The sequence below is a fragment of the Desarmillaria tabescens genome (assembly GCF_030435595.1).
Source record: "Desarmillaria tabescens strain CCBAS 213 chromosome Unknown EV420scaffold_9, whole genome shotgun sequence".
Classification (NCBI taxonomy): Eukaryota; Fungi; Basidiomycota; class Agaricomycetes; order Agaricales; family Physalacriaceae; genus Desarmillaria; species Desarmillaria tabescens.
The window spans coordinates 208,740-234,228 of NW_026848308.1; the positions used below are offsets into that span (position 1 = coordinate 208,740).

At 47.5% G+C, this 25,489-nt stretch overlaps 8 protein-coding genes across 8 annotated transcripts; 5 read left to right on the forward strand and 3 right to left on the reverse strand.

The window, feature by feature from the left end:
* Positions 1 to 2,438: 2,438 nt before the first annotated feature.
* Positions 2,439 to 3,013, forward strand: EV420DRAFT_1523897 (uncharacterized protein). Its single transcript, XM_060472316.1, has 2 exons — positions 2,439 to 2,766; positions 2,814 to 3,013. The coding sequence occupies exons 1-2, from the start codon at positions 2,486 to 2,488 to the stop codon at positions 2,950 to 2,952; spliced, it is 420 nt and encodes a 139-aa protein (XP_060333887.1). The 5' UTR covers positions 2,439 to 2,485; the 3' UTR covers positions 2,953 to 3,013.
* Positions 3,014 to 4,548: 1,535 nt separating this feature from the next.
* Positions 4,549 to 5,013, forward strand: EV420DRAFT_1180597 (uncharacterized protein). Its single transcript, XM_060466224.1, has one exon. The coding sequence runs from the start codon at positions 4,634 to 4,636 to the stop codon at positions 4,934 to 4,936; it is 303 nt and encodes a 100-aa protein (XP_060333888.1). The 5' UTR covers positions 4,549 to 4,633; the 3' UTR covers positions 4,937 to 5,013.
* A 1,318-nt stretch (positions 5,014 to 6,331) lies between these two features.
* EV420DRAFT_1240519 (uncharacterized protein) lies at positions 6,332 to 7,009 on the reverse strand (the record flags this gene model as incomplete). Its single annotated transcript, XM_060466624.1, has 1 exon — positions 6,332 to 7,009. A coding segment is annotated over one exon (678 nt), but the record flags the coding sequence as incomplete, so codon positions are not given.
* Positions 7,010 to 8,506: 1,497 nt separating this feature from the next.
* EV420DRAFT_1523903 (uncharacterized protein) lies at positions 8,507 to 10,164 on the forward strand. The gene is made up of 4 exons (XM_060472317.1): positions 8,507 to 8,589; positions 8,640 to 9,128; positions 9,188 to 9,894; positions 9,941 to 10,164. The coding sequence occupies exons 2-3, from the start codon at positions 8,654 to 8,656 to the stop codon at positions 9,877 to 9,879; spliced, it is 1,167 nt and encodes a 388-aa protein (XP_060333890.1). The 5' UTR covers positions 8,507 to 8,589; positions 8,640 to 8,653; the 3' UTR covers positions 9,880 to 9,894; positions 9,941 to 10,164.
* Positions 10,165 to 11,998: 1,834 nt separating this feature from the next.
* On the forward strand, positions 11,999 to 12,855 carry EV420DRAFT_1265780 (uncharacterized protein; the record flags this gene model as incomplete). The annotated part of the gene is made up of 2 exons (XM_060467292.1): positions 11,999 to 12,253; positions 12,310 to 12,855. The coding sequence occupies 2 exons, from the start codon at positions 11,999 to 12,001 to the stop codon at positions 12,853 to 12,855; spliced, it is 801 nt and encodes a 266-aa protein (XP_060333891.1).
* A 484-nt stretch (positions 12,856 to 13,339) lies between these two features.
* Positions 13,340 to 16,372, reverse strand: EV420DRAFT_1304387 (uncharacterized protein). Its single transcript, XM_060468455.1, has 20 exons — positions 16,218 to 16,372; positions 15,908 to 16,153; positions 15,787 to 15,849; positions 15,701 to 15,734; positions 15,363 to 15,643; positions 15,242 to 15,306; positions 15,050 to 15,187; positions 14,938 to 14,998; positions 14,882 to 14,888; positions 14,791 to 14,826; positions 14,606 to 14,740; positions 14,511 to 14,556; positions 14,422 to 14,459; positions 14,287 to 14,370; positions 14,196 to 14,236; positions 14,050 to 14,145; positions 13,965 to 13,999; positions 13,736 to 13,908; positions 13,627 to 13,679; positions 13,340 to 13,561 (listed from the first exon to the last, which is right to left on the reverse strand). Exons 1-20 carry the CDS (start codon positions 16,249 to 16,251, stop codon positions 13,455 to 13,457), a joined length of 1,773 nt encoding a protein of 590 aa, XP_060333892.1. The 5' UTR covers positions 16,252 to 16,372; the 3' UTR covers positions 13,340 to 13,454.
* Positions 16,373 to 17,767: 1,395 nt separating this feature from the next.
* On the reverse strand, positions 17,768 to 20,422 carry EV420DRAFT_1265547 (Fungalysin metallopeptidase-domain-containing protein; the record flags this gene model as incomplete). The annotated part of the gene is made up of 16 exons (XM_060467282.1): positions 17,768 to 17,919; positions 17,976 to 18,196; positions 18,254 to 18,355; positions 18,407 to 18,428; positions 18,486 to 18,615; positions 18,674 to 18,699; positions 18,752 to 18,771; positions 18,827 to 18,945; positions 19,002 to 19,017; positions 19,069 to 19,256; positions 19,359 to 19,481; positions 19,538 to 19,785; positions 19,835 to 19,868; positions 19,928 to 19,981; positions 20,037 to 20,207; positions 20,264 to 20,422. The coding sequence occupies 16 exons, from the start codon at positions 20,420 to 20,422 to the stop codon at positions 17,768 to 17,770; spliced, it is 1,785 nt and encodes a 594-aa protein (XP_060333893.1).
* Positions 20,423 to 22,683: 2,261 nt separating this feature from the next.
* On the forward strand, positions 22,684 to 25,261 carry EV420DRAFT_1180736 (Fungalysin metallopeptidase-domain-containing protein). Its single transcript, XM_060466225.1, has 11 exons — positions 22,684 to 23,015; positions 23,066 to 23,239; positions 23,295 to 23,382; positions 23,435 to 23,682; positions 23,732 to 23,844; positions 23,893 to 24,204; positions 24,268 to 24,443; positions 24,496 to 24,517; positions 24,572 to 24,726; positions 24,782 to 24,949; positions 25,004 to 25,261. The coding sequence occupies exons 1-11, from the start codon at positions 22,848 to 22,850 to the stop codon at positions 25,153 to 25,155; spliced, it is 1,776 nt and encodes a 591-aa protein (XP_060333894.1). The 5' UTR covers positions 22,684 to 22,847; the 3' UTR covers positions 25,156 to 25,261.
* The last annotated feature ends 228 nt before the right edge of the window (positions 25,262 to 25,489 follow it).

Sequence of the window (25,489 nt, forward strand, 5' to 3'; positions counted from 1 at the left end):
ACGGGTGATTATCAGTTAGCCCTGAAATCCTTTCTACATTGACATTCATGAATTATGATTTGTTTCTTTTCCGTCTTCCAAGGGAGACGACTGTGCTGCTTCCCGGGAAAAGTATGACAGCAGGATGTGTATATGCCCGTCATTCAGGCAGACATGCTGGAGGAGATGGCGCGGTCTGAGCGGACGGATTTGTGAGGCTTACGATCAAGTTTATGGTGTGTCTTGTGCTACGTTCTCTATCGTATCAAACCCATTGGTTCCTTAGAGACACTGAGTGATCAGACTTGTTCTACCTTGTACAAAGATGGATGGACCGGCCGTCTAGCGTACCATTCTATCACTTAAGACCCTGTTGTACGCATCACCTTCAAGCTCATTCTGACCATTTCCCCCCATCCATCGAGCTTTGGTTCCAATCCGAGTGTCCGAATATCGTGTATCCACCAAAGCCACTGCCGAAAACAGGAGTGCCCATTTCACCTGATTGTATGGTCGTCCCACCAGACCGTCGGCCTAACTCTGTCTGCCTTATGACGGTGTGAGGAGTATTGTGCATAGATCGCAGGGTATACACGCCTCATGATGCACGTTCAAAGATAACTAGGGATGCTAGGAACATAGGAGGAACCGTATATGAAGTTTGTCGCGTAGAGCGGTGTATCTGTAATGGCTGGGTTGCACATGCGTATGAATGACAAGTATGGATAGGAAGACGATAATCCCTAATTTTTTCATGGAGGAGGAAAGAAGTACTTGCATCCGCACGTTCCATCGTCACAGTCGAATATTACTAGAAGGAATGCGCATCAGAGGATATAAGTTTTTCATTGATTCAGTCCGCAATTCATCGTGGAGGGAGACGCCGATGCATACCTTTACTGTACAAAAACTTCTGATGTCCTGACTTATAAATTAGATTATGGAGAATAGAACCGCAGTCTACAGTAAACCTAGCAATTATACATTAACGGCTTGGTGAATGCGGATACATATATATATATCGACGTCAAGGCACGGAAATAATCATCCAAGTACAAGGGGCCGTCAAATTTATCTTTTTAGGACAACACTGGGTTATTGCTACCCGCTAGCATGATTTATATTAGTGTTTGAATCGCGGATACTTTTCATAGAACCAATGACAGAGTCGAAGTGGTTCTGCATCACATTTATGGGAAGGTGGCAAGGTAGTATAACGCATTTCAACTGCGACTAAACTTTCATAAATTTATATTCAGATATAGTGTAACGGTCATAGTGCTGTGGGTTCGATCCCCACTCTCTGAATCCTACAGAAGAAAATGATTGTTAATTTCGGCTTTTTTATGCCCTCCTTAGGTCAATATCAAGGACTGTAATCACAGAACACTGAGCTACTCAATATTAAGTTTCGTACATTTTAATTATGAAACGTGCAGATTCAGATGTGGTGTAATGGATAAGATCACTGACGTGGTGGGTTCGATTCCCGCCCTCTGATCTGAGGTGGTCTGGACAAGAAGTTTTACCCCTGACGAGGACCGGTTCATCGTCCCGCTGCTCGCTGGAATTTTTATTGGATACTAGGGGATAATATAGAGCGGGTTGAGTATCCGCATTCGGGAAGTACTGTTCTTCTCTGGATGCGTCTCACAATGATAAGAGACCATTATCAGGAAGTTTGTTTCTCAGTCATCAAGCGTGTACATCTCTTCCGCTTCCTCCCTGAAAGAACGTCAATCAACCTCGGCCCAGTCAAGAAATGACCCCCAACCTTTTTTTTCCTTCTCGCGCTCGTTCGTCACTCTTAATGAAGGCATCATTCTCCAATATCAGCACTCGCACTCACGCTTCTTGAAAGTACTTGTAGAAGACAGGAAATGATACGGTGCTTTGGAGAAGCTAAACAGAGGGCAGATGAGCATCACGGTCTAGGCTAGTGCACGAGGTACATTGGCCTGGTACGATACGATATTGATAATCTTGTAATATGGTAGGGAATGGAAGTTTTGGTAAAGTGAAGAAAAGGTACACGCCACTTTGGCCCATGGATTAGACCGAGATGATACCCTAGAGAGCTTGCGGAAAATAAAATTTCCCTAGTTAGCAAGTAGAGTAAACATGGCTTACCTCGGAAGTGCGTGTCTGGTGTGAGACGAATTTAACGCTCTCAGAGTCATTGGCCAGGTCATAGTCCAGAGAAGGGAACTGAAGACTCGACCTGATCCCGATCCCTGTTCCAGCTACTTGCGTCTTCATCAATTTTACGTCTTGCCACCATTCGCCAGATAGGGAAAAAAGCTAGCAAAGGGATGGTCCTGCTGGACAAGGGGTATTGTGGGGAAGTGCCAGAGTGGCCAAGAAAAGCCAAGCTGGGGTGCAAATTCTCCGCTATCGTGAACTTCGCAAGTTAGAGAACACGTCGATATCCAGCAGCACAAAACGAAAACAGTAAAAACGGCAGAGGACGGAAAGGGACGTCGGACGGAGCCGGATATTGCCGAAGATGCTCTCACTTCCGCCATCATCATCACGTACGCTCGCTATCGACTCGTCTCTTGCTCAAAGTCTCAGTCGGATCTCTGACAGCCTTTTATCGATTATCAACACCCCTGATCTCTTCGCTGCAAGATTCTCCGCCAATGGCCTGCGAAACATGGACTTGGATCGTTCTTTGGGGGGAGTGCGCGTGGCTGATTTTTTGATTACCAGTCTATTGGCGTGCTCCATTCCTGTGAAACTCGTTTATGGGATCGAAGGACAACGAATTACTGTGATGGCTGCAAGGTGAGTCAACTGGAAGCTTTGAGCGTCACTGGCACCAATGGACATAGGCGATTTTCAGCAAGTGTCACGAACGCTGTGGGTTATGGTATCATTTCAGTATTCGGTAAACCCCTGGTTGTCATTGACTTGTCCTCTCGCTATTACCATTGGTCGGTGTCGGCACCTTCACTTCATCCTTCCAATTAGATCTTGTTGCATCATCGCCCATGCATTGTGTTGTGATTTGATTGTTAAAACGTCCGGCCAGATGGTTTTGTGTAGTACTTTGGCCGCTCAGCATCAGTGATATGTTCAACAATAAGGATCTGCTTACAGTTAGGAGCGTTGATATACATATGCTGTTGAAAAATTTCGCACCTGATGGGTTTCCTCTCTTCCACTGCGAGAAAAAGCGGTGCGAGATGATTAAGTTTTCTATAAATTCCCACGGAAACGCGTAACGGGCCCGTGCGCACCCGGTGTCCGGGGTATTTCTGCCGTGGTTTGAGAGTCCGACCTGGGCAAGCTTCCTTCCCTTCCTTTCACTGCGCTCCCACTTCACTGGTCGATCTGGCTTGGTCAACTGTCCAACTCTCGTTCCTATGGACGCTTCCAATTAAACCTCTGACGCAGACTCAGACTCGACGTTTTGCCTCGGAGTCGGCGACTGGTAGAGAGATGAACTGAGTTTTTCGCATTTGGACGACTGGGGTGAGTTTGAGAACCTGTGTTCTTGCTTATCGTTTATTGACATGTCTCTTTTTCTCTAGTAAATTCTCACCATCGCATCATTTCCCACAGCCTTATGTGACTGAGTTCGCACTTCGCGTCGAAGATGGATAACTCGGGGTGGGAACGGCATGGATTCTCCAAGCAGCGTTCTCGGTGGTAGGCCTTGTTCTTTCCGGAAGTATTCTCCTTCTCAGAATTATGCTCTTCTACAGCAGGACTTATTCCTTCAATTCTATGAACAAAATGCGCTGGGCCAAATTATGTCACCGATCCTCGACGATGTTCCTCTATGCCGTCTTTTGTGATCTGGGCGCATCAGTCCGATAACCATTCTTCAACAAGGATTCAGAAGTAAGTATCCTATTATTCAGGTCAGTTCACCCTTACCTTCGTACGACTGACGCCTCACTTTCAGGATGAAAGATACTGCGATGGTGGGCTATGCAGGATTCGTCGAGGGCGATGCCAGTTTCGCTTTATGTACCTACCTGTACGTTGCTATGCTTTCGTTTGATGACATGTCTTTCCTGATCTATCGTGTAACGGTTCAGGTTGCAGTACTGTATCGCAATCTACAACTATATATCTTGTTTTCGACTGGTCTGCATGCGCTGGACTTGATCATAACCAACAAACCAAGGCCACTTCGGGAACACATATATTCCGAAACCCCCTCCTTAACTTCGTTACTCACCTGTACGAACTCTGGTGCTGGAGATGGCTACTTTCTGAGGCCGCCTCGAACGCTTGCATAACCACTTTAGCAACTGGAGACGAAGAGAAGAGGCCAGTTGAATCCTTCAAACTCGGAGGAATCTTTCAGGCGTCGCTCTGGGTGAGTCTCAGTACATGTTCTTGCTCATTGTTTGTTGACGCATCTTCTCTATTCTAGCACATCCTTGCGTGCGTTCGTCATTTCCCGAGTCTCTGTACGATCAAGGGTCGCTGTTCGCATTGGAGGCTTCGTCCAGGGAACGGTTATTAAATAGTTCAGTACGATGCTCTCCTGTATGCGTTTGTTTTTTACGTTGTCAGGCGACGATCTATGGGTGTTGCTTCTGGTTACCTTGACACGTGAGGGTCCATATTTCCAATGTATCTTATTACTCGGGTCGGTTCTCCCTTATATTGATATGATCTGACGTCTGACTTCTAGATGAAGGATAATAACCTAGTGGCCGGAATCGTCGAGGAAGATACCAACTTCGCTTTGTGTATATACCTGTACATCAACGTCCTTTCACTTACTGACGTGCCTGTCCTGACCCGTTGGGCAAGGTTTAGGTTGTATCACCATATATTTCAATTAAAAGCTATCGCGCTTTCAGGCCTTCTGTGTTCCCTGTACCTTATCGTACCGCGAATTGGGCAGCCCTGTGCGGAAAGGCCTATAATCCAACGCCGCCGTGAGGTGCTCTTTATTTCTTTAAACAGCCACATGAACTCCAGTGGTAGGTAGGAGCGCTCGCTTTGTATACCAGGCATGGCATTACTGTTCGTCTCTTTCCAGGCTTCGCGTAATCCTTTCTGTCTTTTTCCAGATCTAACCTTTCTCAGTGCAGTCCAACTTGCGTCGGGCTGTTTGAATCTCACCGCACCTATGGCATATAGTGCTACACATCCGCAGTGAACATGGAATCCGTGCGTCGAAATGCCATCGATGACCTTGAATCGCACATACCGATGACGAGCAGGGAAAAGATAAAACTTAACCCTTGAGACTGCGAGCCATAATGTTGGCAATTTTTATGCCCTGCGACGATGGACCGCTCAGTTTTCGTACATCTCTTGAATGAGATTTGATTATGGAACATGTAGATTCAGATATGGTGTAATGGATAAGATCATTCATGTTGTGGGTTCAATTCCCGCGCTCTGAAATCTGGCTGGCCTGCAATAACTACAGCATTTTTATGTCGTTCCGCTACTCACCTGGAAATTTTCTTGTATATTACAGGATGATATAGAGCGCAAGAAAGCATGAACATGTTGGGGTTTCGAGCGGGTGCTCGGGAAGGGAGGGTTGGGTAATCTTCATTAGCGACGTACAGATATTCTCTGGGTACGCACGAGTGCACCAGCCTTCTCCCCTCTCATGATCATCACCCTTGACAATCAGCATCATTCTCCTACAGTAGCACCCCCGCTCCTCCGATTACTTGTAGAACGTCCACAGTCAATTAGGGAAGGAGCTGGAAACAACACGATGTGTGCATAACGATATTTCGTGTATGAGATGAATCAGCATGGTACGATATCATCATCGTCGATATGGTATTGATAATGCTGTGGTATTGTAAGAATGGAAGTCTCAACAGAAAATGCATATGAAAAGCCAAAAAATGTCTCCATAATGCGTTTCAGGCATGTGGAATAATATATGGTTTCCTTGTTGCTAACAATATTTGAACACGATCGAATCAACAAAGAATCGTTTCAACCTCTAACCCAATAAATTTGAGTTTCCGAAGTCTTTCATTTTCTACTTCATCCGCTGTACTGAACACTGATAATTTCTCAAACTTCCCATCCTGTCTTGTCCGCCCCACTACCCAACGTGCAACGAATTTTAAATTTTCTTCCGGCGCTTCATCCCCTTGGTTGCTGCCTAATAGTGTATAGGAGTCATTGGGTATCGGGTAAGCGTGGTAGGCGATTATTTTGAATGTTTGGGACTGCCCACTGTCAACTCTCCTTGCCGAGGCTTCCCATTAGCATATAATCCGCCAGCTAATCCAGGAACAATACCTGAGTTGATGCGGAGTCCCTTATGGTAGTCGATGTTCGTCTTTTCTTTCTGAGAAATGAACCCCATAAATTCCCCGGCATAATGTGATGGAAGCGTCTTTGTCATTATCTGCTCCCATGTTGGTCGCCAATGTTTCTTTCCAGTTCCAGGCTCGGGGTACAAGAGGAACAGTTCTCCACAACGATAAACATCCAGGACATTTACGAGCGCTACCCAGGCATCCTCTTCGGACTGGGTTGCATCGTGTTTTGGGATACCATCTGAGTAGAGAAGGAATACCAACCCAGCGACTCTATCTACCGGATTCGTTGATATGCGCTTCTGCATATGCGGCAGAATGGTGAATAGAGACTCTCCAAAGTCGCCAAGCCTCATCTGTCGCAACGATCCCAATTTTTCTTTGAACTTGAAAAGTCCTTCTTCGTCCATCATGCCATCGTCTCCTGTTTCCCCACCAATTTTCGGCTCATCTTTGGGTATCTCCTGCAATGTCCAAGCTCGATTAAACCAACATCGATCACTCTCAAAGTCACCGTCTTTGAAACTCAGTGGCCGACCTAGCCCGCTGAAATAGCAGACCACAGGCGCCTCTCGATATACTGCTCCGATGGTAGGCACATCTGTCTTCCACTCCTCTACGCGTAGATGCTCCCCCAGGCCACCCAGCTGTCTCAAACAGAGAACATCCAGCCACGCATACTCTGCTCCCAGGTTCAACATCTCGATTCGTATGAGATTAAGGCCAGCGTCTTTTGGTATAGGTACAGGCCATTGGATGGTGTTCGATTTATCGTACCAAAATGGGCGGAGATATGCGCATGCAGTGCCAAAGTCGTAACATTTCGAGACGCATGACTTGAAGAGGCGAGATAAAGATGAGGTGAGAGGATATGAGGTGCTGAGTATCCGGTTAAGATTCTCTAAGAGTCCATGAATTCCAAGGTCCGCGCATGGAGTGTCAGCAAGGGGACTTAGTATGATAGGCTTCCCAGCCGTATAGAGCTGCTGCAGCACTGGAATGGGCCATCCCCACTCGCCGGCCTTAATAACGTCGTTGGCGTAGAGCACGGGGATACACCTATCGACAAGTTTGTACATATGATGTTGCTGTTTCGTCTGAAATATATCATTTATTGCCCTTCTGTTCCCTTTTTTTGCTTACCTTTCTATGCACCTGAAGTGGAGTAGTATTGTTTTCTTTATCTTCTGGATAGGATCCAGCCTTTTTGTCCACACGTGAGACTTGATAATGATCGAACCATTTTGCTCCATCCATTGACTGTTCAGTGGTCGTGCTGGCAAAGTGAGGACTTGCAAGAGTAACATAAAGACACTTACTTTGTTGGGTGCTCAAGGAAACCTGACGCGGTGCTGTTGTCCGTCTGTGATTGCGTGAATGCCACGATAATCCGGCACACAGAAACGGCAATTCTACAACAGGGTTGAAAGATAGCCGCCGGCACTAGTCTCGCGCCAATAGTAAGCCTGTTCCCCTCTTATATACCGCCAGTTGTTTTGTCAACCAGTTACAAACTTCGCATTCTTCAGTGCAAATAGGTCAAACACTCCTAGAAATTCGCCACGACAGGCCTGGAGAATCGGTGATCGCTGCACAGCCTCATGATACTCCTTTTTCAACTACCACCTGTCTCCAACGCGAGCGTTCCTCCACGATATGATTTCCTGGGAACCCTTCGTAGGGAACACGTACAGCGCGATATATGGATACCATGCAACTTTAGCGAATTAAGATGAGAATTCCAGCTACCAGGAATTTGTGAAGTCGCTAATTTGGGACATTATGAAGGCCTCCGTATTCTATTTTTGTTAACGTGTAACTGAGCAATGAACTGTTTCATCACTGTATACCTTCAAGAATACATACAGGAAGAAGTTGAAAGCATTAAATGGGACCAAGGGAAGTTTTCACTCTCAAAACATGCCAATTTACCGAGAAAGCTAAAGCTGAGGTTCTTAGGAATAAACCATCTTTTTTCTCCGCACTTATGGGACAACCGTTTTTGCAGCGTGACCTACCTCGCTGTCATAGAAGCACCGTCGCATTCGTAGGTGAGAAATGCGCATCTCAGAGGCAAGGCTTGCTTTTTCTTTCCTTTTTGACAAAATACGACGGCTCATTCGGATAAAGGGAGAACTCATCCTTCCAGTTACTCATTTTCCTCAGATATCTCGCCTTCTGCTCGTCCTGCATTTATCATAGGCCAGTGGAACCGTGGGACCCATGATATCGATGTAAACCTTGTATTGCGGTTTTCGGCCCGATACTTCAGCTGCGCTTGATACCGAACCTCCATCATCGATATACCAACACGCAACGTGTAGTCTCTCGCCTCCGCCTGCATGTAAGTAGGCTCTGATACGAAAGATATATACATACTCAATACTCATCCAGAACCCCTCCACATTATGGACCCATCGTCTCGCCTTCCATTAGAGCTCCTTCAGAAAATCTTTCGGCACTACCTATCTGATCGCAAGATCCCTGTTCAATCCTTTGATCCTTCGGATGGTGTTTGGATTATCGGGCAGGTTAATAGCACTTGGAGGTGTGCAACCCTCTCGGATGCATCTCTCTGGTCGACTATCAATGCTGCATTCACATACCCTTCTGACTCTACTATCAATTCATCCCATAGCGATCTAAACAACATAATCCTCAGCAATGGTATCATTGAATGCCTTGCCTGTGTTCTGTCTCGCTCCAGAGACATTCCACTTTCCCTGTCTCTCCATTTCCCCATTCGGAGCCCGGAAAATGCGGTGCCCTTGATATCGAGAACATTCTTCTCACTTCTTATGGAAGCATCCAACCGATTCCAATCCTTAGACCTCGTGGCGCCCACTCCAATCTGGGAAGACTTTGCTAGAATCCCGCCCGACCGTTTGCCACAGCTCCAGAAGCTGCACGCCACCCTTGAGAGCAGCATTGTGATCTCCAAGTCATCTGTTGCTGCCCGATTCTCATTGATCTTTCTATCAGATTAGATCATCGCACGATTCAGACCCATGATGATACTCACGTCATTGAAAATTCTGTTCAGATGCCGCAGCTGCGTCGTCTGGCGGTACACGTTCCCTCCTTCCTCGATCACATGACTGCACGAAACCTGAAGTCCTTGACAGTGAAGGGCAAATCTATCATGGGACCCCTTGCTGACTTCCTCGATCGGTCTAAATGTGCCTTGACAGATTTTGACGTATCTTGGCATGGCACGGTCGATGAACTCTTCATCATCCTCTCTAGTATGCCAACCCTCGAGTCGCTAACATGCCGCCGCCGCGACCTTAATATGTCATTTTATGAGAGGATGAAGTTACCATCCACGATATTACCCAGGCTACGCTCATTTTCCCTCCGGATCAATGATTCCTCGACCCGTCTGCTAAATTTGCTTTACATGCACCACAGAGTCACCGTAGATGCCGTTCCCATTATTGACATGGTCGAGTCTAGGTTGGCAGGTGGTGTGTTGGAGAACGTCGACATCAGCTATATGATGGTGAACGTTCTAAGTGAAGATTCGCAGAGGAGACTGTCAAACCTTAATGCGCTACCCCACATCAACGTTGAGATCGAGCCATTCTCCGTTGGTCTCTTACAGTCACGTATTAATCGGCGATTGCACAGTTGAGGGGTTGAATTTTCGGTGGGAGCCTATGTAGGGCTTGCTCATGTTGCTAAATTCGTTTCAGACAGGAGGTTTCTTGCCGCGATGTGTCTCTCTATCCGTATTATTTCTCGTAGAGCATATGAATGAACTCAAATAATTGTAGAATCGCCTTTGGAAGAGGTTCAATGTTAGGTCTGCTATGTTAAGAAGATACAGTATTCATACCATTTGGAACTCTCAAGGGAATTCAGGAAGGTTAACTGTCACACCAGATTTCATTGCAGGCGAGTGTTCACAATGAAGGAGATTCACTGGGGTATGTGCCTACAGCCTAAAGCGGGACCTACCACAGGTATAACCTCCCTTCTCTCATACCCTAAATGCGACGAGCATGGAGGTAAAAATATAGTGCATCTGGGATACGTAAAAGCTAAAAGAGCTAACTATGCCCTATCGGAAGATGCCGGTGACGGCGTTCCGGTCTCCGTCCCAAACTCACTTCGCATCAAACCATCATCACGACGCGTAATACTCTCCATTTTCGCCTACCGGTTGATCGTACGTTTTCCTGACTATGGTAATAAATCTTCCTTATTGATTTCATATCAATAGTCGTGCGATGGACCCATTGTCCTACCTTCCCTGGGAGCTCATGTTCCTATCCAATTCGTGAAGTTCTCCGGGCTCCGATAGCTTCTTAGTCATCGGTCCAGTGAAAAATACCTGGAGATTATACATTCTTTTCGGCAAATCCCTATTGTTGACGATTAACATACTCGTGGAATTTCTAAAAACGGCGTCTTTCATCATGCATACCGTTCTGGTCTAGCCTCTCATCGGAGTCTCTTTGGCGTGCATTAGATCTGGGAGCACCCCTTTCAATATGGGAAGATTTCGCAAACACCCATCTGGATCATCTTGCGCTTCTCCAGAAGGTCGAGGATACCCTTCACCATTGGTTTCCAATGGTCAGGCGCTGTCAGAACGTTGCTAACTCGCCCTTTCTCCACGCCATCACTTGGCCGAACCTCACGTCACTAACAACGAGGAGCATATTATCCATGTCATCCTCTTCCCGTAGTGTTCCATCTCTTCCTTCATTCGCCGATCAGGATGTTCCTTCACAAATCTCGGACTGCATTGGACGACACCCCCGACCAAGTCTTCGGCACGCTCGATCGCTATTGTTCTTCCACAACAGCTTCAAATTTACCTTTGATATGAGGATGATATCGTTGCCGTAGATATTAAGCTCCACGCATTCTACTTTCAGGGCGACTTAGTTGTTAAGTCTCAGCTCGGGCGATGATCTTCGGATCTCGTGGTATGGTCCACCTATGATCGCCTCGACAGGGTTTTGGACGTCCCGTCCCACCTTTCACACGTTCAGCGGAGATACGTCAACAAGGGTAGAAGGCGCATAGAAGCTCATGGGATTACTAGTTGCCCGACGGATCAATATTCAATGATCGTACACGGAACAAAAAGATTAACGAAGCTCATGGGATAGAAGTGGGTCTGCGATGGTATTTCTTGGGGCACGAACCGTCGTTGTCATCATAATGGTGGTAAATTCTATCTTTGTGCTTCTGGTTATTAAGCGTTCCGCTTTTCAATCGTGTTACAGCTACATCAACGAGGGGATCATTAAATCTAACGCAGTTTGTTCCTGACAAGCAAGCGGCAAGAGATAACGTAAGAGTCTTCTACCAGTTATCCCTGCTGTTACTCTGACTGCGACCGCAGATAGCAAGATGTCTTTTAACTATCTGCCGCAAAAATCTTGCGATAACCGAGCTGAAACTCGTTCTTCTCTCGCAATCTAGCAGAAGTCCTTCGCTGATTTCAAATCTTCTCGTTGAAATTTTGTTGAAATGCCCCATCGCCTCGTACAGCCGATTCTTGTCCTCCTCGGAACACATCCTCACATGAAGCTACACAGCACTTTGAGTGGCGTCTCCCATTGTTCCTAAGAACGGCGAATTTCGTAACTCAGTGCCGATGTAGAACGTCTCCTCCTTGCCCTCTGACTATAAAGCCACTGCTATTCACCCATCCAACGCACTTCACTGACTAATCGCCTACCAGTTACCGACTCTAAATATAGACCATGTTGGTCATAGTCTCGAACAACTCTATTATGAGTTCCCAGAATCCCTCCCTACCGTCTCTGTCAAATTCAAACGCTCGCCTGCTCATAGCCGACGGGAGGAGTATCACGACGAAAGGATCATCGATTTCCCCAGTTATTCCCTTCATTCCGTCCTATGATCGCAACGCTGTCGCCTTCAGGGCTGCGAGAGAAGCTACTCGCATCTTGAGAGAACAAGGATACACTTTCGCGATATTCGGGAGCTTAGCTTGTTATCTTTACGGAAACAACCGCATACCAAACGTAAGACTATCTCTCCTCCTCTCACCCTACTGTCAGTACTGATTCAACACGAATAGGATGTGGATATTGTCATATCATCCTACGCCTGCGATCCGGAGGCCATCAAGACGCTTCTCGTCGCAGCGAACCCTGAACTCTTCTATCTCGTTCCTTCCAAATCTCCACAATCGTCGTGGAACGTGCTTTGGTACTGCGACAGACGCGACAAGAACAAGGAGAAAACTAAAGTCGATATCCTCAGAGCCGGAACACACCAGCTACCTATTCTTTTCTCAGAGGCCATTGTCGACAAGCAGGGATTACCCGTTGTTCCTATATCCATGCTTCTGTTGCATAAATTGAAGGGGTGGAGGGATAGGATGGACTCTCCGGAGGAGCGCCACCGGAGGAAGTATCATTCTGATGCGAGAGATGTGCTCTCCTTGTTGGTAATTATCGTCCAAGGCATGAATAAGCAGGAGAGAAAGGATGCAACGTGGTGGAGGAATTTTTCGCTGGAACGGTTTGATGATGTTTTTCGCTACGAGACGGACCAGCGGGTTACTGATTTTTTCTACCGATTTCCAGAATCTGGTGAAATGTGGCGAATTCTAGGGTGGTGAGCCAGGTAGAACGTGGAATATGTAGTAGACGAAAGCTAGAGTAATGTAGATCATTACAGAGATAATAGTGTACACGAGCTTAATAAGTAATTTGAATGAACGTAGTAACACTCTTGACAGAACCATCATAGCGAAATCAGAAATATTCGACCGTCCGAAACCATCAACTCCGTACTTATATTGTTTTGAGAATTCCCCTCATCGGCGCCTAACACCGGGGCGATGAACCCATTTCCACGAGAATCTTCATACCGGTTCTCATTTGTTTGAATTCATCTATATCTCGTAAGTGCTGCAAGACATGAGAACCAATTCATATAGTACGAAGCACATGCATTGGCCGGAAAGATGGCGTGTTGATAAATGCCTAGCGCAAAGGATGCTGCGTCCTGTACACGTAAGAGAACATCCGTGTGCACTAGACGAGGACAGGTGGACGCCGTGGACAGAATTTCACGCCCTCGGTTACAAACGCAAATGATCAATCATGATTCACCCGAAGTAAAAGAAAAGATCCTACGTAAAGATATGAATGCATATATATCCAATATTCAAGACACCGTTTGCCTCTCTCCGGCATACCACAGCTGAATCAGCTTTTACAATCGGCTCTGCACGCCTGAGGCCACACCGTTACGCTTCTTCCATTCCTGCAGGGCGAGCGAGCGTAGACTGCCTTTGATGATCTTGCCGGACGGCGTCAGTTCTATAAATCACAATACCATAAGGTTAGTTCAGACAGTAGTGTATTGACAGGGTTCTGGCACGTACCGAACGGTGTTTCCAGGACTAGAACCATAACAGGGATGGCGAATCTAGGGAGACTAGAATGATGGCAAGTAAGCACACAATGAATTAAAAATAAAAGGGTGAAACGAACTTCTTGCGCGCAAGTGCCAACACAGACTCCTCCGTTACCTTTCCCTTGAAAGCAGGTTTGACCGAAACAACGGCCGTGACAAGTTCGCCTAAACGAGGGTCTGGAAGCCCCACAGCAGCTACTTCAGCCAATCGTGGGTCATTGTATAGGCCATTTTCGATGGAGATTGAGGACTACCATACGAGCGGGAATTAGTCCATGATGGAAAAGCCAATAAGATGGGACATACGATGCTTTCGCCGCCACGGATGATAATATCCTTGACTAGTGCCTGACTTAAGTCAAAGGGAAATGAATTTCGCAACGTGGCTTACTTCGATCTTTGATGTACAAGAATCCATCTTGGTCCTGCATTCCCAAATCTCCCGACTTGAGCCATCCGTCGGTTGTGAGTACACTGTTCGTTGCCACTAGGTAAAGAGGGTAGATTCATGCAAGCATTCAGAGAAAGGGAACCAACCTGGATCACGCCAATATCCTTTCATAACATTGGGTCCGCGTCTAGGATCAGTGTTAAGAATAAGAAGGTGATTTAGTAATAACAAACATACAGCCAAACTTCTCCGGTCTGTCCTCTCGGAAGCCGAATTCCATCCAAGACGATAGCGACTTCATTTACAGGAGAAGGAAGCCCTCTAGGGGAGTTGCATAAATATCGAAAAGGAAAGAATATGAATTGTACGTACGTGCTTCCTGGACGGGTCATGTAGTCTTCTCCCGCGATCTACAAAAGCTGTCAGAATGTGTTTATTTCTGCACACGAAACCCAACTCACTGCGACGGATATGGAATTGGTCTCGGTCAATCCGTATCCTTGACTCCTAGAAAGCGATCAGAATCATCGCCCAGGGCTGCATTTCAACAACGTACAATTCTGCAGTCGGAAAGACCTCTCTCGCTCGAGAGGAGAGAACTTCAGGAGCTGGAGATCCACCAAAGAACAGGCCATCGAGGGAGTACCCGACGAGAGAACTATCCATGAGATCGGAGACCATGGCTGGGACGCTGAGCACCAAGAATCAGATATTGACGATGGAAAAGCCAATAGTCCGTACCCGCCGGCAACGCCGACATTTTCTTCCCTGATCAATCTGTGAAATATGTCTAAGTGGCAGGAATCTGATGAGCTTGACATGGGAACCGTACCGAGCCCCTGAAACCGCAAATGTGAGAAAGGAAGCATGTGTATGGTTTCTACTGACCTTCTTCAGGAATCCATTTAGTCATGAGAATAATCTTCATTCCAGACATGGTGGCCAACATCTGCAATACACTAAGACGGATAAGCAACTTAGCATCGACGGGACGACGTACAGTATAGCTAGTCGTCCCGGTAACGTGAAAGAGGGGAACGGCAATGAGGGCACCCTTTTGGGGCCCTTTAGCAGGAGCTGCAGGGTCCGGAAGATTTCCTCCCCGTCTCAGCAGTGCACGTCTTCCGCCAACGATAGTCTACATTGTGAAAAGGTTGAGAGTTAAGCCGTTAAACCAGATATAATGGCGTACGTTAAGTGTGTTTGTGAGAAACTGGCGTTGGGTACTTAAAACACCCTTTGGTAACCCGGTCGTGCCTACGAAGTAGATGGCCAGTGAGTAGATATACCAATGAGGAAGATGAAGGACCTACCAGATGTGAACATGATAGCAGCGTTGTCCTCCGGGCTTATCTCAGGGTAGTTTGTGAAAATGTCCTTGTAGGGACCTAGATATCCGTCGACAGCGTCGTGGTAATTTTCCATCCCTGGAGGAATGACCTTCGGATGCAACACAAGGACGGCGGCGATTCCAGCCTCGGCGCATGTCTTGTCGATCGCAGGCGCAAGAACGTCCGCACGTTCAGCGTCAACTACAAGCAGTCGGGGCTGAGTATGTACAAGACAAAACGTGAGAGGCTCGAGGGGAAGCCATCTGCATAGAAGGTGATCAGTTGTCACCTAGAGAAGGGTGAAAAACAAGATGGCTTACGCATTGACAAGAACTGGAACGGCGCCGAGGAGGTCTATCCAGGGAGAGTGAACTCAGAAGGTCAAGTGCCAGTAAACACCGCTTACGAATGGCCCAGAAAATCACCAAATATTCGGATACATTTCTGGAGCATACAGCGACTCTGTCGCCTAATGGGAAGCGCCGTAGTGAGCAACTGGATCGACAGAAAAGAGACGGCATGGTTACCTTTCCTGACGCCATACACTGTATAAAAAATGCCCGCCGTGCGCACCGAGCGATCAAAAACCTGGCGGTAAGTGTACCGTTCACCTTCAAACACGATGTAATCCTTGTCGCCATTTTTCTCCACTGCCGACATCCAAAAGGCGCGGAGCGTCGGGGCCAAGTTCTTGTATACCTTGAGGAGTTTGCCGTCGATCAGGCGGGTTTCTACTTCGTGAGGACATCCGGGACCACATAGTATGTCCTCGGCTGCGAGGATTTTGGGAGAAGACACGATGAGATCCAGGTAACAATATGAAAAGAGCTCACTTACTCTCAGCAAGAGAACGTTTCGGTGTCCAAGACATGGCTATAGTAAAGATAACTGTACAGATAGGAAAGAATGGGGAGTAAGGTCGCTGTGTTGTGGTATAAGAGCCAGCCCCAGCAAAGGGTAAAAGACGGAGGACTCATTCATTGGTTAACAGGGGCATGCAGCATGTCCGAGGCCTATGACAGTCTCCGCGGTTTTCGTTATGTTCCGTGTGACTTGGGTGATTGCCCGTTAGATGTATGAAATTATTCTGGGCGTTAACGGCACAAATGAAACCGAGCCCGAGAGTCGTGATCTATTTAAAGTAAACTCTCTTTCCCTTTCAAGCACCTATCACGGATACTTAGGCAGAATAAAAACAGTGTACAACATCGCGGGAGGTTAAAGGAAAGCTTCTATCCCTGGTAGAGGTCATGGTATACCGGTACCGACTCGAGGAGTAAATGTGTAAACGGATTATTAATGATCCAACCCGTCGCCAAGTTCCAATTTGGTTTTCTGCCGAGTTCGATGAGTCTTGACAAATCTAGTCTTTGTGTACGACTCGCAGAGAAGAGATTAAATAAGCGAGGATTCCTTCGAAGAAGCGTTTCCTTGGACTTGGTAGCCCTCGCAAAGGGAATGAAAGCTGGTATAGCTAGAGAGACTACGCCTATGAGAGTCTCGAGCCTGGCGCGACGGCGTCAAAAGCCGTGCCTGCAGCCTCGAGGCCCTGATGAAACATGAATGCAGGCTTGATTATCTCCGCGGACGAAAGACCTATCTCCGTGAAACAGGAAAAATGGAACAGAATTCAGATGTCAACAATCCGTTTTAGATACTTGAAGCGCGCAGCCCGAAGAAAGCCGTTCCAAGAGAAATAAAGGTCGGAAGTAGCAGTGTAACAGTGTATGAGACTGGTACCGAAAATAGGACATCGTGTCCGTCGCAACTTGAAGAATATTAATGCCATGTAGTGCTCCGTTCGGCGTTCAACTGGTGCTACGCGTAACGCGAATCACGATTACAAAGGGATTTGCCGCGTCGCGTGCCATGTCGCAATGTGCCGAAAAAATGATTCCCACTTTGTTCGAATCGGAGTCTATCGACCCTAAAGAGACCATATCTGTATAATTGCATTCGGCACTATAAAAATACTCCCTCAAAGCAAAGGGCAGTGTATCGAAACGCTTTGATTTAGGAGAGGATAGCAGACTTGGGGCGCGTCGCGACAACCCTTTCCAGCTTGATAGAGCATCGTATTTTCTTCTGTACAGAAATGAGCGGACAACCCGCATATCTGAAGCGGTGGACCATCCGACGAGGGCGAACATACTCCATAACCAACTCCCGTCGGAGCTAAGTTCACGGTAGAAATATGGCGCGGATCCGAGTTACGGTCAGACTAAGAAAATGGAAATTCCGTGATCAATCCGTGATCGGATTTGAACCCTAACCTTACCAAGTAGGGAATGAATGAACAGATAGACCAGTGCAGCTCTTGCCAGAATAAGCGCATTCCTTCATGAATTATAATTTGTTAGAACAAAAAGATTCTTCCCGCTTCAATATCAACATCCCGCTGGAACAGTAGTATCATCAACGTGATTAGCCGCATTGACGCCTAGCCCACGACTAGCAAACGCCCTCCACAAAGTGCAGATATGGGCACCGGCATACCGGTTCGTATCAGCCTGGATCCACGCGTCTCGGCCCGTCAAGACTAACCAGAACTTCGTCAGCTAGAATCCTCACAAACAAACAGATACAAAGGCTTACATGTAGGATTACAAGGCTGTAGCGACAACGCATCGATGAATAAATGCAAATGGACCACGTTCCCAGCGGTACCGGTGGGATCAGTCTTTGCAGTAGCTGACCATCCGAGTTCAGAAACGAGCGCCGCGTAGACGTTGTGCAATATGTTCGCCCAGACTTCGCCGATGTTGTGGACCTCATTGAGGGTAGCGACAGAGGAGTAGCGGAGAGGGTTAACAGTCCTGTCATCAGACAACGTTAGTTATATAGACCACGTGCAGTAGAGGAAGCGGACGCACGCGCTCGTAGAGTACGGATGAGACCGAATACCAGCAGGATCATCGATAACGTATTGGCCCAAAATAAAGTCGGGTACAGAAGAAGATGTCTTCTCAACCCAGCTACGGGCGGGATGTTATTCGGTGCAAGGCGGACAGAAATGATACTCCTACTCTGCCATGGCATCAGACCAACCTGCAGGGAGAGGATCAGGGTTCAGAGTTCCGTATCAGGAATACTGATATTACCAACCTTCGCCCATACCGCCCGCTTCAAGAGTCTGCAAGCATCGCCCAGTCCCTCCGCCAGTCAGACGATTCGTGAGGCCATGAGTGTTTTCATGCGTGACAATGTCATTTTCCAGGGCACCATCGCGATCAGGCTGGGAAGAGAATACAAATCCAATTAAATACAGCCAGCCATCAAAGAAACGAACTCACATTGGTAAAGTCCCACAGGAACATCCCTTAACCAGCTTCAGGACGACCAATCTAAGAAACAAAGCAAATAAAACATACTCATACGACCGGATTGTCCACTATTGAACGCGAAGGTCAGTATCAAGATTACCTGCTTCCAGAGGAATGACGTACTCGGCAGGTGTAGCGAAATCAGCATTATCAATACCATTCGCATCTTGGACGGAAATCGTCACACGATCGTTTCCGGAGCCGCCCAATCCAAAGTTGTTCGTCTGGAAATTAAACGAGGACTGATGAATGGAGATTGGGTCATTCGAATCTGACGAAGATATGAATTCGGACGAACCTCGGTAAAACCGTACCTATGGAAACAATTAATAAGTAAAGAACCTATAAAAAGGATAGATGCGTACCTATAGTGGAGATCGTGGACACTGTTCACTATGTAGAACGCGTTAGTCCGCGCAGCATCGAGGTTCGCAGCAACGGTTGGCGCCAAGCTATCGTTGTCCGTGTAGATGAAGTTCAGGCCGGCCGAGGATTGCTGCGTGGTCGCCGTTTGAGTGCCCTTGAAGGCGATAGCGTTATTCCCTCTGCATTTCTTGATCAGATACTGCATCATATAACGAAAATTTACACTTACGAGGTATCACTGAAACGAGTCAGAAGGAAGAAGGATCAGTTATTTGAAGACTTCGGTAACATACGTAGTAGTGGTCGTTCCAGTAGAATGCCAGCCCAAGGGAGACGCTGCGAGATCTTGAGGATCCGTAACTGTGGCAAAACCTTGACTCGGAAGCTCGAGATTGAACGGAAGAATATGATACTGTATAGATGTTTTAAGAGGACAGTTCATGTGAACATCAAACAATCGTGGCATACCGAGGCTTTGGCTACGAAATCCGTTACTGAGACGACATCGCCAGTATGGGCATCGACAAATGCCTCGAACCACGCCCCAGTTTGTTCGTTCTCGATTTGGATGACATGCGTGAGGACGACGCTGTTGTCATCCTTCACTAGGTATTCGAGAGTGGGTGGGAACTGGTTGAAGGTTCCTGAGAGCGTCGACTCGGCGGAGGCTATGGCGTCTTCTAATGAAACAGAAGGTGTCGACGGAGCGATGTTTGCTGTATGTACCTGTCAGTCTAGAAGCGTAGAACAAGGGGAAAGAAATACCCGGAGAAACGAAGGATGACCCGAATGATACAATCTAGATAAAAGATAAGAGGTCAGCTCAAGAACTGCTGCTATACCAGGAAAGCCAGAAACCTTGTCATTCTTCATAGCAACATTCGCAACTGCATTGGCGAACGGGACACCATCCTAAGACCATTAAAGTAAGAATCCCATGTTTCCATACAAATGCAAAATGACGGACATGGGTCTGTCGAACAAACGCGTGACTAGCCGCTTCTCCAACAAAGCCAGATTTGAATGTGACGGTGCTGGGATCAACACCAAGGCTGGACGCAACGAACGACGTTGCGCTGTCCTCCATGCTCGAGCCGACGAACGACGACACTGGGTGATCAATGCCTTCTCCGAAAGTCTACGCGTTTTATCGTCAGCGTCTACGGAAAGGGCAACCCGCGGTATGAAACGTACCTCAAAAGTCGAAGGAGGATAGAACGTCTCGATTTGGAGGTCGCGACGAATGTTCCGTGTACGATGCGTGCCATGCTTGGACGACACCGCCCATGGGGCTGCTATTGCCGAACCCACTGCGAGGGAGATCACCAAGAGAGTACTGTGACGCGCTAACATGACTTGAAGCTCGGTCGAGGTGAGTTTCTCGTCCTTGCGTCCGCCATTTTATCCTCTCTTATCCGGAAGTAGAGAGCATGAATCTGCACATGCAATGTTAGAATAGTATGGAAAACTATGGGAATACAAAGACCTTTCATGTGCGGGAAACCCACGCCTGAGCATCTGGGGTGGGCTGAGACGCCCGGGTGTGAGACTGGGGAGTCGCGGATCATGGATTTTCTCCGTTTTCTCTACTATGAGTAAGACGGTCAACAAAACGAACGGAAGTGTGGGAAAGACTTTGAATGTCCGAACCACAAGGATGATAGAAGATCCTAGATAAGAGGTCCTTCTGAGCCCTGAGAATATGTGAGAGCAGGCAGAACCACACAGCGATAAGGATGTACGCGTATGGTACGATGCCTGATGACTGTTATCAGCATGGACGATAGCCCTTCATATATCTGAAAGATCCCACGAGATACCAGCGTCTATTTCACATAAGCCGGTACATCAAATTGTGCAATTCAGTTACAGACAAGTGCTGATGGCTGATGATCATAATGGCTTGGCAGTCCCTCGGGACTGTAAGCGAACGTTTGCATGGTAGGCGTCGATCAGGGAGCAAGCACAACTCCGTATGTCCGAAACGTCACACGAGCTATGACGCCGTATTCGTGCCGGGATATGTCAACTCTCGAGGTCCTCGCCAGAAGCGAAGAAAAAGCCGGAATTCACATCGGTGGTCCTTCCTCTGCTTATGATTCGGCATGGTCAGGCTACATCAGAAATCGAACGGGTAGCGAGACCAGCATCAAAACAATCGACCATACAGCAGTGGATGAAAGCTGTAACACTTACCTCGTTTCGCATTTAAACATTCACCTCTCTATCTTGATTTCGCGGTCTAATATCAAGATTGATATCCAGACGAACAGCGTCTGCATGGAATGTTATACCAGTTGATACATCAGAAAGTTTGCGGTATGATATCAGTAGAAAGAATCATCCCTCCTGACAACTGTTGTTTACTTAACGTGAGTAAAACAACAGCAACGAATATCACAAAGCACACTTGCAAGTTAGTGAATGCCGCAGTAACTCCTCTAGCCGTGTGCATCCGTACGATCCTTCACATAGTACATGTGCCTCACTAGTCGTACATGATCTAGTCGTATGGAACGGGAGATCACTGCACGCTCATCAAGCGTCGGGGAGCAGAGTTTTAAGGGGCGCTCAGAATGGTAATCAATGACGCGAACGCAGAGCAAAGATTCGTGCGGCAGAACGGCGCGAATCAGCACCACTAATTGCCACGCATAGAACTAGGGGCGGAACGGTGAGGAATGCTGGAAGGATACAGACTGGGACGTACTGAAATGCCCAGAGGCGATCCTATACTGTTTCCGGAGCCAGGGCTGAACTTTCACCACTCCTTCGCCATTTAAAACATCCCCTAGCGACCAGACGTAGGCTTTTCAAGACGCGTAAATTTCGTGGTAAACCTAAAAAACCAGTCAAAATCTGATACAGAAGGATAGCATCGAAAAGCCGTACGAAGTATAGGTTCTTGGTTAAGCTTCCACCGTCGTTGCTTCACTTCGAGGACCAAGGGACCCCGATATTTGACTAGAGCGACGTCCAACCCACGACTACATAGCAAGGTAATGTACCGCCCTTGCTCCAAAGACGGACACGCCCTTTTTCGAGTAAATTCGATCCATTGATAGAGAATTGGTTTGTTTTAGGAGTTACTGGCTTCACTGCACCGCTGGAAGAGCTCAAGGAGCATATTGGGCGATGTCCTCGAAGGTGGTGGCAGAACGAAGGATCGTTCAAGACGAAGCAAAACACGAACAAACTTTTCGGCCGTGACGCCAATCGATCAACAATCAAAATCCCACGGCAATGTCTTTTTTCAATCCCTTCTTGCAGTCTCGCGAGGTTCTCATTCCGATTCAAAACTAGAATCCCGAGGCCGTTACATTCTGTTGGCCTGTCTCCTCGGCCGAATTACACTCAAAGGTGTTCTGCTCGTTTGGTTCTCACGGCTACCTGGGCGCATCGCATCAGCATCGCTTCGAGTTACCTTGGCTGCGACATTGACTCTATAGGAACGTTTGAAGACTTTAACATGAATATATTCTGCAAAGATAGTCTCATGCCAACCGTCGGGGGTTTCATTGCTTCTGGCTTCTCACCCGAGTTGCCCTTGCTTCTTCTCCATCAAACATGTAATGTCGTATCCATGTGATAGGAATACCCTCTACGACCGCATGGATTCCCTCTCTCCACAAGGGCTGAGCACCATACGACCATCTTATCCTCAGCTAGCTATTCATTTTACTCTGCCTTAAAAGTGCCCCATGTCGCCATATCGTATCTCTAGGGTTCTCCTAGGCTCGCTGTCTTTCCCTGTCGACTCTTAGCTGCTACGAAGGAAATGGTCGCATTCAACAGCTTCTTCTCTCCAGTCCTAGTCGCTGTTCTCTACTCTTCGACATTGGTTAATGCCGCTCCATGGCCTACTTCGAAGCACGCGACTCATCGTGTCAGGACCATTGGACGAGACTTAAAGGTGGAGACATATCATCCCAAGTCTACGTATACGGTACTTAAACGATTACTTACCTCTCTCTCCTAAGCTGACAATTTTGATAGACATATGGCTCCGGCAAAGATACCTCAGGAGCAGCCTCGTTCAAGGCCGAATCGTTCGAGTCATCAGCTGTTTCATTCATCGCGTCTGAACTTGGGGTCAACACCTCTTCCGTTGGTTACCGATCAGGGCATTCGGTGGATAACATGAGCTATTCATATGCCAAGCAGTACCACGTATTCCTGTCTGCTCTTTCCTGATTTGTTCGTATATAACCTCTATTTCTGTTAGGATGGCGTTCCATTCGCCAACGCAGTAGCCAATGCTGCGTTCAAGAATGGCAAAGCTGTCGCATTTGGCTCCTCGTTTGTCGATACCTGTAAGCTTCTTCACCTCATTCTTGTTCCACCCCCATCTAATCTCCTCCATAGCAAATGTTGCACCCTCCATACCAAGTATCGCCCTCGACGGCTCTCTTATTAGCAAAGTCGAAGACACTCTCCTCGGGACCCACAACGGCGTAACATCTCTCGAATATCTAGCCCAGTCCGACGGATCTGTAGCCCTCACTCACGTCATTCAAGTCCAAAACAATGACACCAACGCGTGGTACGAAGCATTTGTTGACGCTCACTCGGGTGAGATACTCTCAGTAACCGACTTTGTGGCGCAAGCAACGGTAAGACCACCATCGTCTCCATCACCCGAAATTTACGCAACATCATCAGTTCACCGTCATCCCAATAATCAAAGACGCCGTCACCGAAGGCGAAGAGACGCTCGTTGACCCTGAAGACCTCGCTTCATCCCCTTCAGGCTGGGTACAGGACAATCAAACCGCGTACGTCTCTCGCCGCACGCCGTCCATCACCTTCTGATTACCCCAAAGCGGCAACAACGTCATAGCCTACAAATCCTCCCAATCAGCAACGACCTCTCAATCCTCCAACACCACCTTCGACTACCCTTACGACATCACCCTCGGTCCCACCAACGGATCCAACATCGATGCTGCACGCACTAACGCATTCTACATCATCAACAAAGTCCACGACTACGCCTACAAGTACGGCTGGACAGAAACATCGTACAATTTCCAAGCCGACAACTTTGGCAAGGGAGGAGCCCAGGGTGACCGTGTATTAATGGGTGTGCAGGATTCTAGCGGAACGAATAATGCCAATTTCGCTACGCCGCCCGAGTATGTTCTTCCTCCATATGATTAGTTATATGAATACTAATAAATGATTGTTTCTCGTTGTAGTGGTCAATCTGGGACGTGCAGGATGTACATATGGACTCTGACGACCCCTCAACGCGATGGAGCCCTCCAGAACGACATCATCGTCCACGAATTCACGCACGGAATTACTAACCGCCTCACTGGTGGCGGGACCGGACGATGCCTTCAAACAACAGAAGCCGGCGGAATGGGCGAAGGTAACCACCCTCTCGTCTCCATTACTCTATTCTAATTGACTATTCTCCCCAGGATGGTCAGACGCTATGGCAGAGTACGCATCTTGCTCTTCTACATCTCTCGATGGCCAATGAACCGCAAATTCCAGATGGACCGAACACAAAGACTCCTCCGTACCAGACTACGTTCTAGCAACTTGGGTGTTCAATAACACCGCCGGGATCCGAACACACCCTTACTCTACCGATGCCTCCGTCAACCCTCTCAGATACTCCTCTATCCAGAATCTGCACGAAGTCCACGGTACGCTCCCTGTTTGTCTCTCAGTGTCATCCTTCGTTCAATACCCAGTACTCAGATATCGGTGAAGTATGGGCAAATATGCTACACAACGTTTACGCAGCGCTAGTCCAAGCACACGGGTTCTCGTCAACGGCAATGGACGATCCCTCAGGCCCGGAAGGTAACATTGTCTGGCTTCATCTCTTCATCGATGCGCTTTCCCTCCAGCCATGTAACCCCATGTGTGAGTATCACTAATACCCATTCCACGGTGACTGGCTGATGAGTATACTGACAGTGCCGAACGCCCGAGATGCGTGGATACAAGCTGATCAGAACAGGTACGATGGAGCTAATAAGTGTATCCTGTGGAATGCCTTTGCCAGTCGCGGCTTGGGTATGAACGCAACGAATTATGTGGATGATGCGAGTGTACCAAGTGGATGTTAAGTAGAATTACAATACCATCTATTTATCATTTATTATGCCTGATAGTCCCGACAGCACCTCCCGCATCGATCTTGAATACAAAAAGGGGAAACGGATGTCAAAGGCAAGTTTCCGGTGCAGCATATACGCCGAGGTCATAACGTCTTCATCTTCTTTCTCCCATTTGTCACCCTGGCTAACAGATTTCCTACGAGCATTTGCGCCAGAGAATCCTAGACTCGGGCATGCGCTATAACCATTGACTGTAGCTGTAGTCGATATCTTGGAGAAACAGGCCACGACATTGAAGAAGGTACACTATCTGTATTCTTCCCTTCGACTTCGTGTGCTGAGT

Bases quoted from the DNA above. Each gene is read 5' to 3' on its own strand.
- EV420DRAFT_1180736 (XM_060466225.1), top strand. From the start codon at position 22,848: ATGGTCGCATTCAACAGCTTCTTCTCTCCAGTCCTAGTCGCTGTTCTC. The intron at 23,016-23,065 runs GTACTTAAACGA...CAATTTTGATAG, and splicing joins ATCCCAAGTCTACGTATACG to ACATATGGCTCCGGCAAAGA. The intron at 23,240-23,294 runs GTATTCCTGTCT...TATTTCTGTTAG, and splicing joins CATATGCCAAGCAGTACCAC to GATGGCGTTCCATTCGCCAA.
- EV420DRAFT_1523897 (XM_060472316.1), top strand. From the start codon at position 2,486: ATGCTCTCACTTCCGCCATCATCATCACGTACGCTCGCTATCGACTCG. The intron at 2,767-2,813 runs GTGAGTCAACTG...CAATGGACATAG, and splicing joins ATTACTGTGATGGCTGCAAG to GCGATTTTCAGCAAGTGTCA.
- EV420DRAFT_1180597 (XM_060466224.1), top strand. From the start codon at position 4,634: ATGAAGGATAATAACCTAGTGGCCGGAATCGTCGAGGAAGATACCAAC.
- EV420DRAFT_1523903 (XM_060472317.1), top strand. From the start codon at position 8,654: ATGGACCCATCGTCTCGCCTTCCATTAGAGCTCCTTCAGAAAATCTTT. The intron at 9,129-9,187 runs GTTTGCCACAGC...GTGATCTCCAAG, and splicing joins TGCTAGAATCCCGCCCGACC to TCATCTGTTGCTGCCCGATT.
- EV420DRAFT_1304387 (XM_060468455.1), bottom strand. From the start codon at position 16,251: ATGTCTTGGACACCGAAACGTTCTCTTGCTGAGA. The intron at 14,371-14,421 runs GTACGTACAATT...CAACTCCCCTAG, and splicing joins ATGACCCGTCCAGGAAGCAC to AGGGCTTCCTTCTCCTGTAA. The intron at 13,909-13,964 runs GTATGTCCCATC...CTCGTATGGTAG, and splicing joins TCCGTGGCGGCGAAAGCATC to TCCTCAATCTCCATCGAAAA.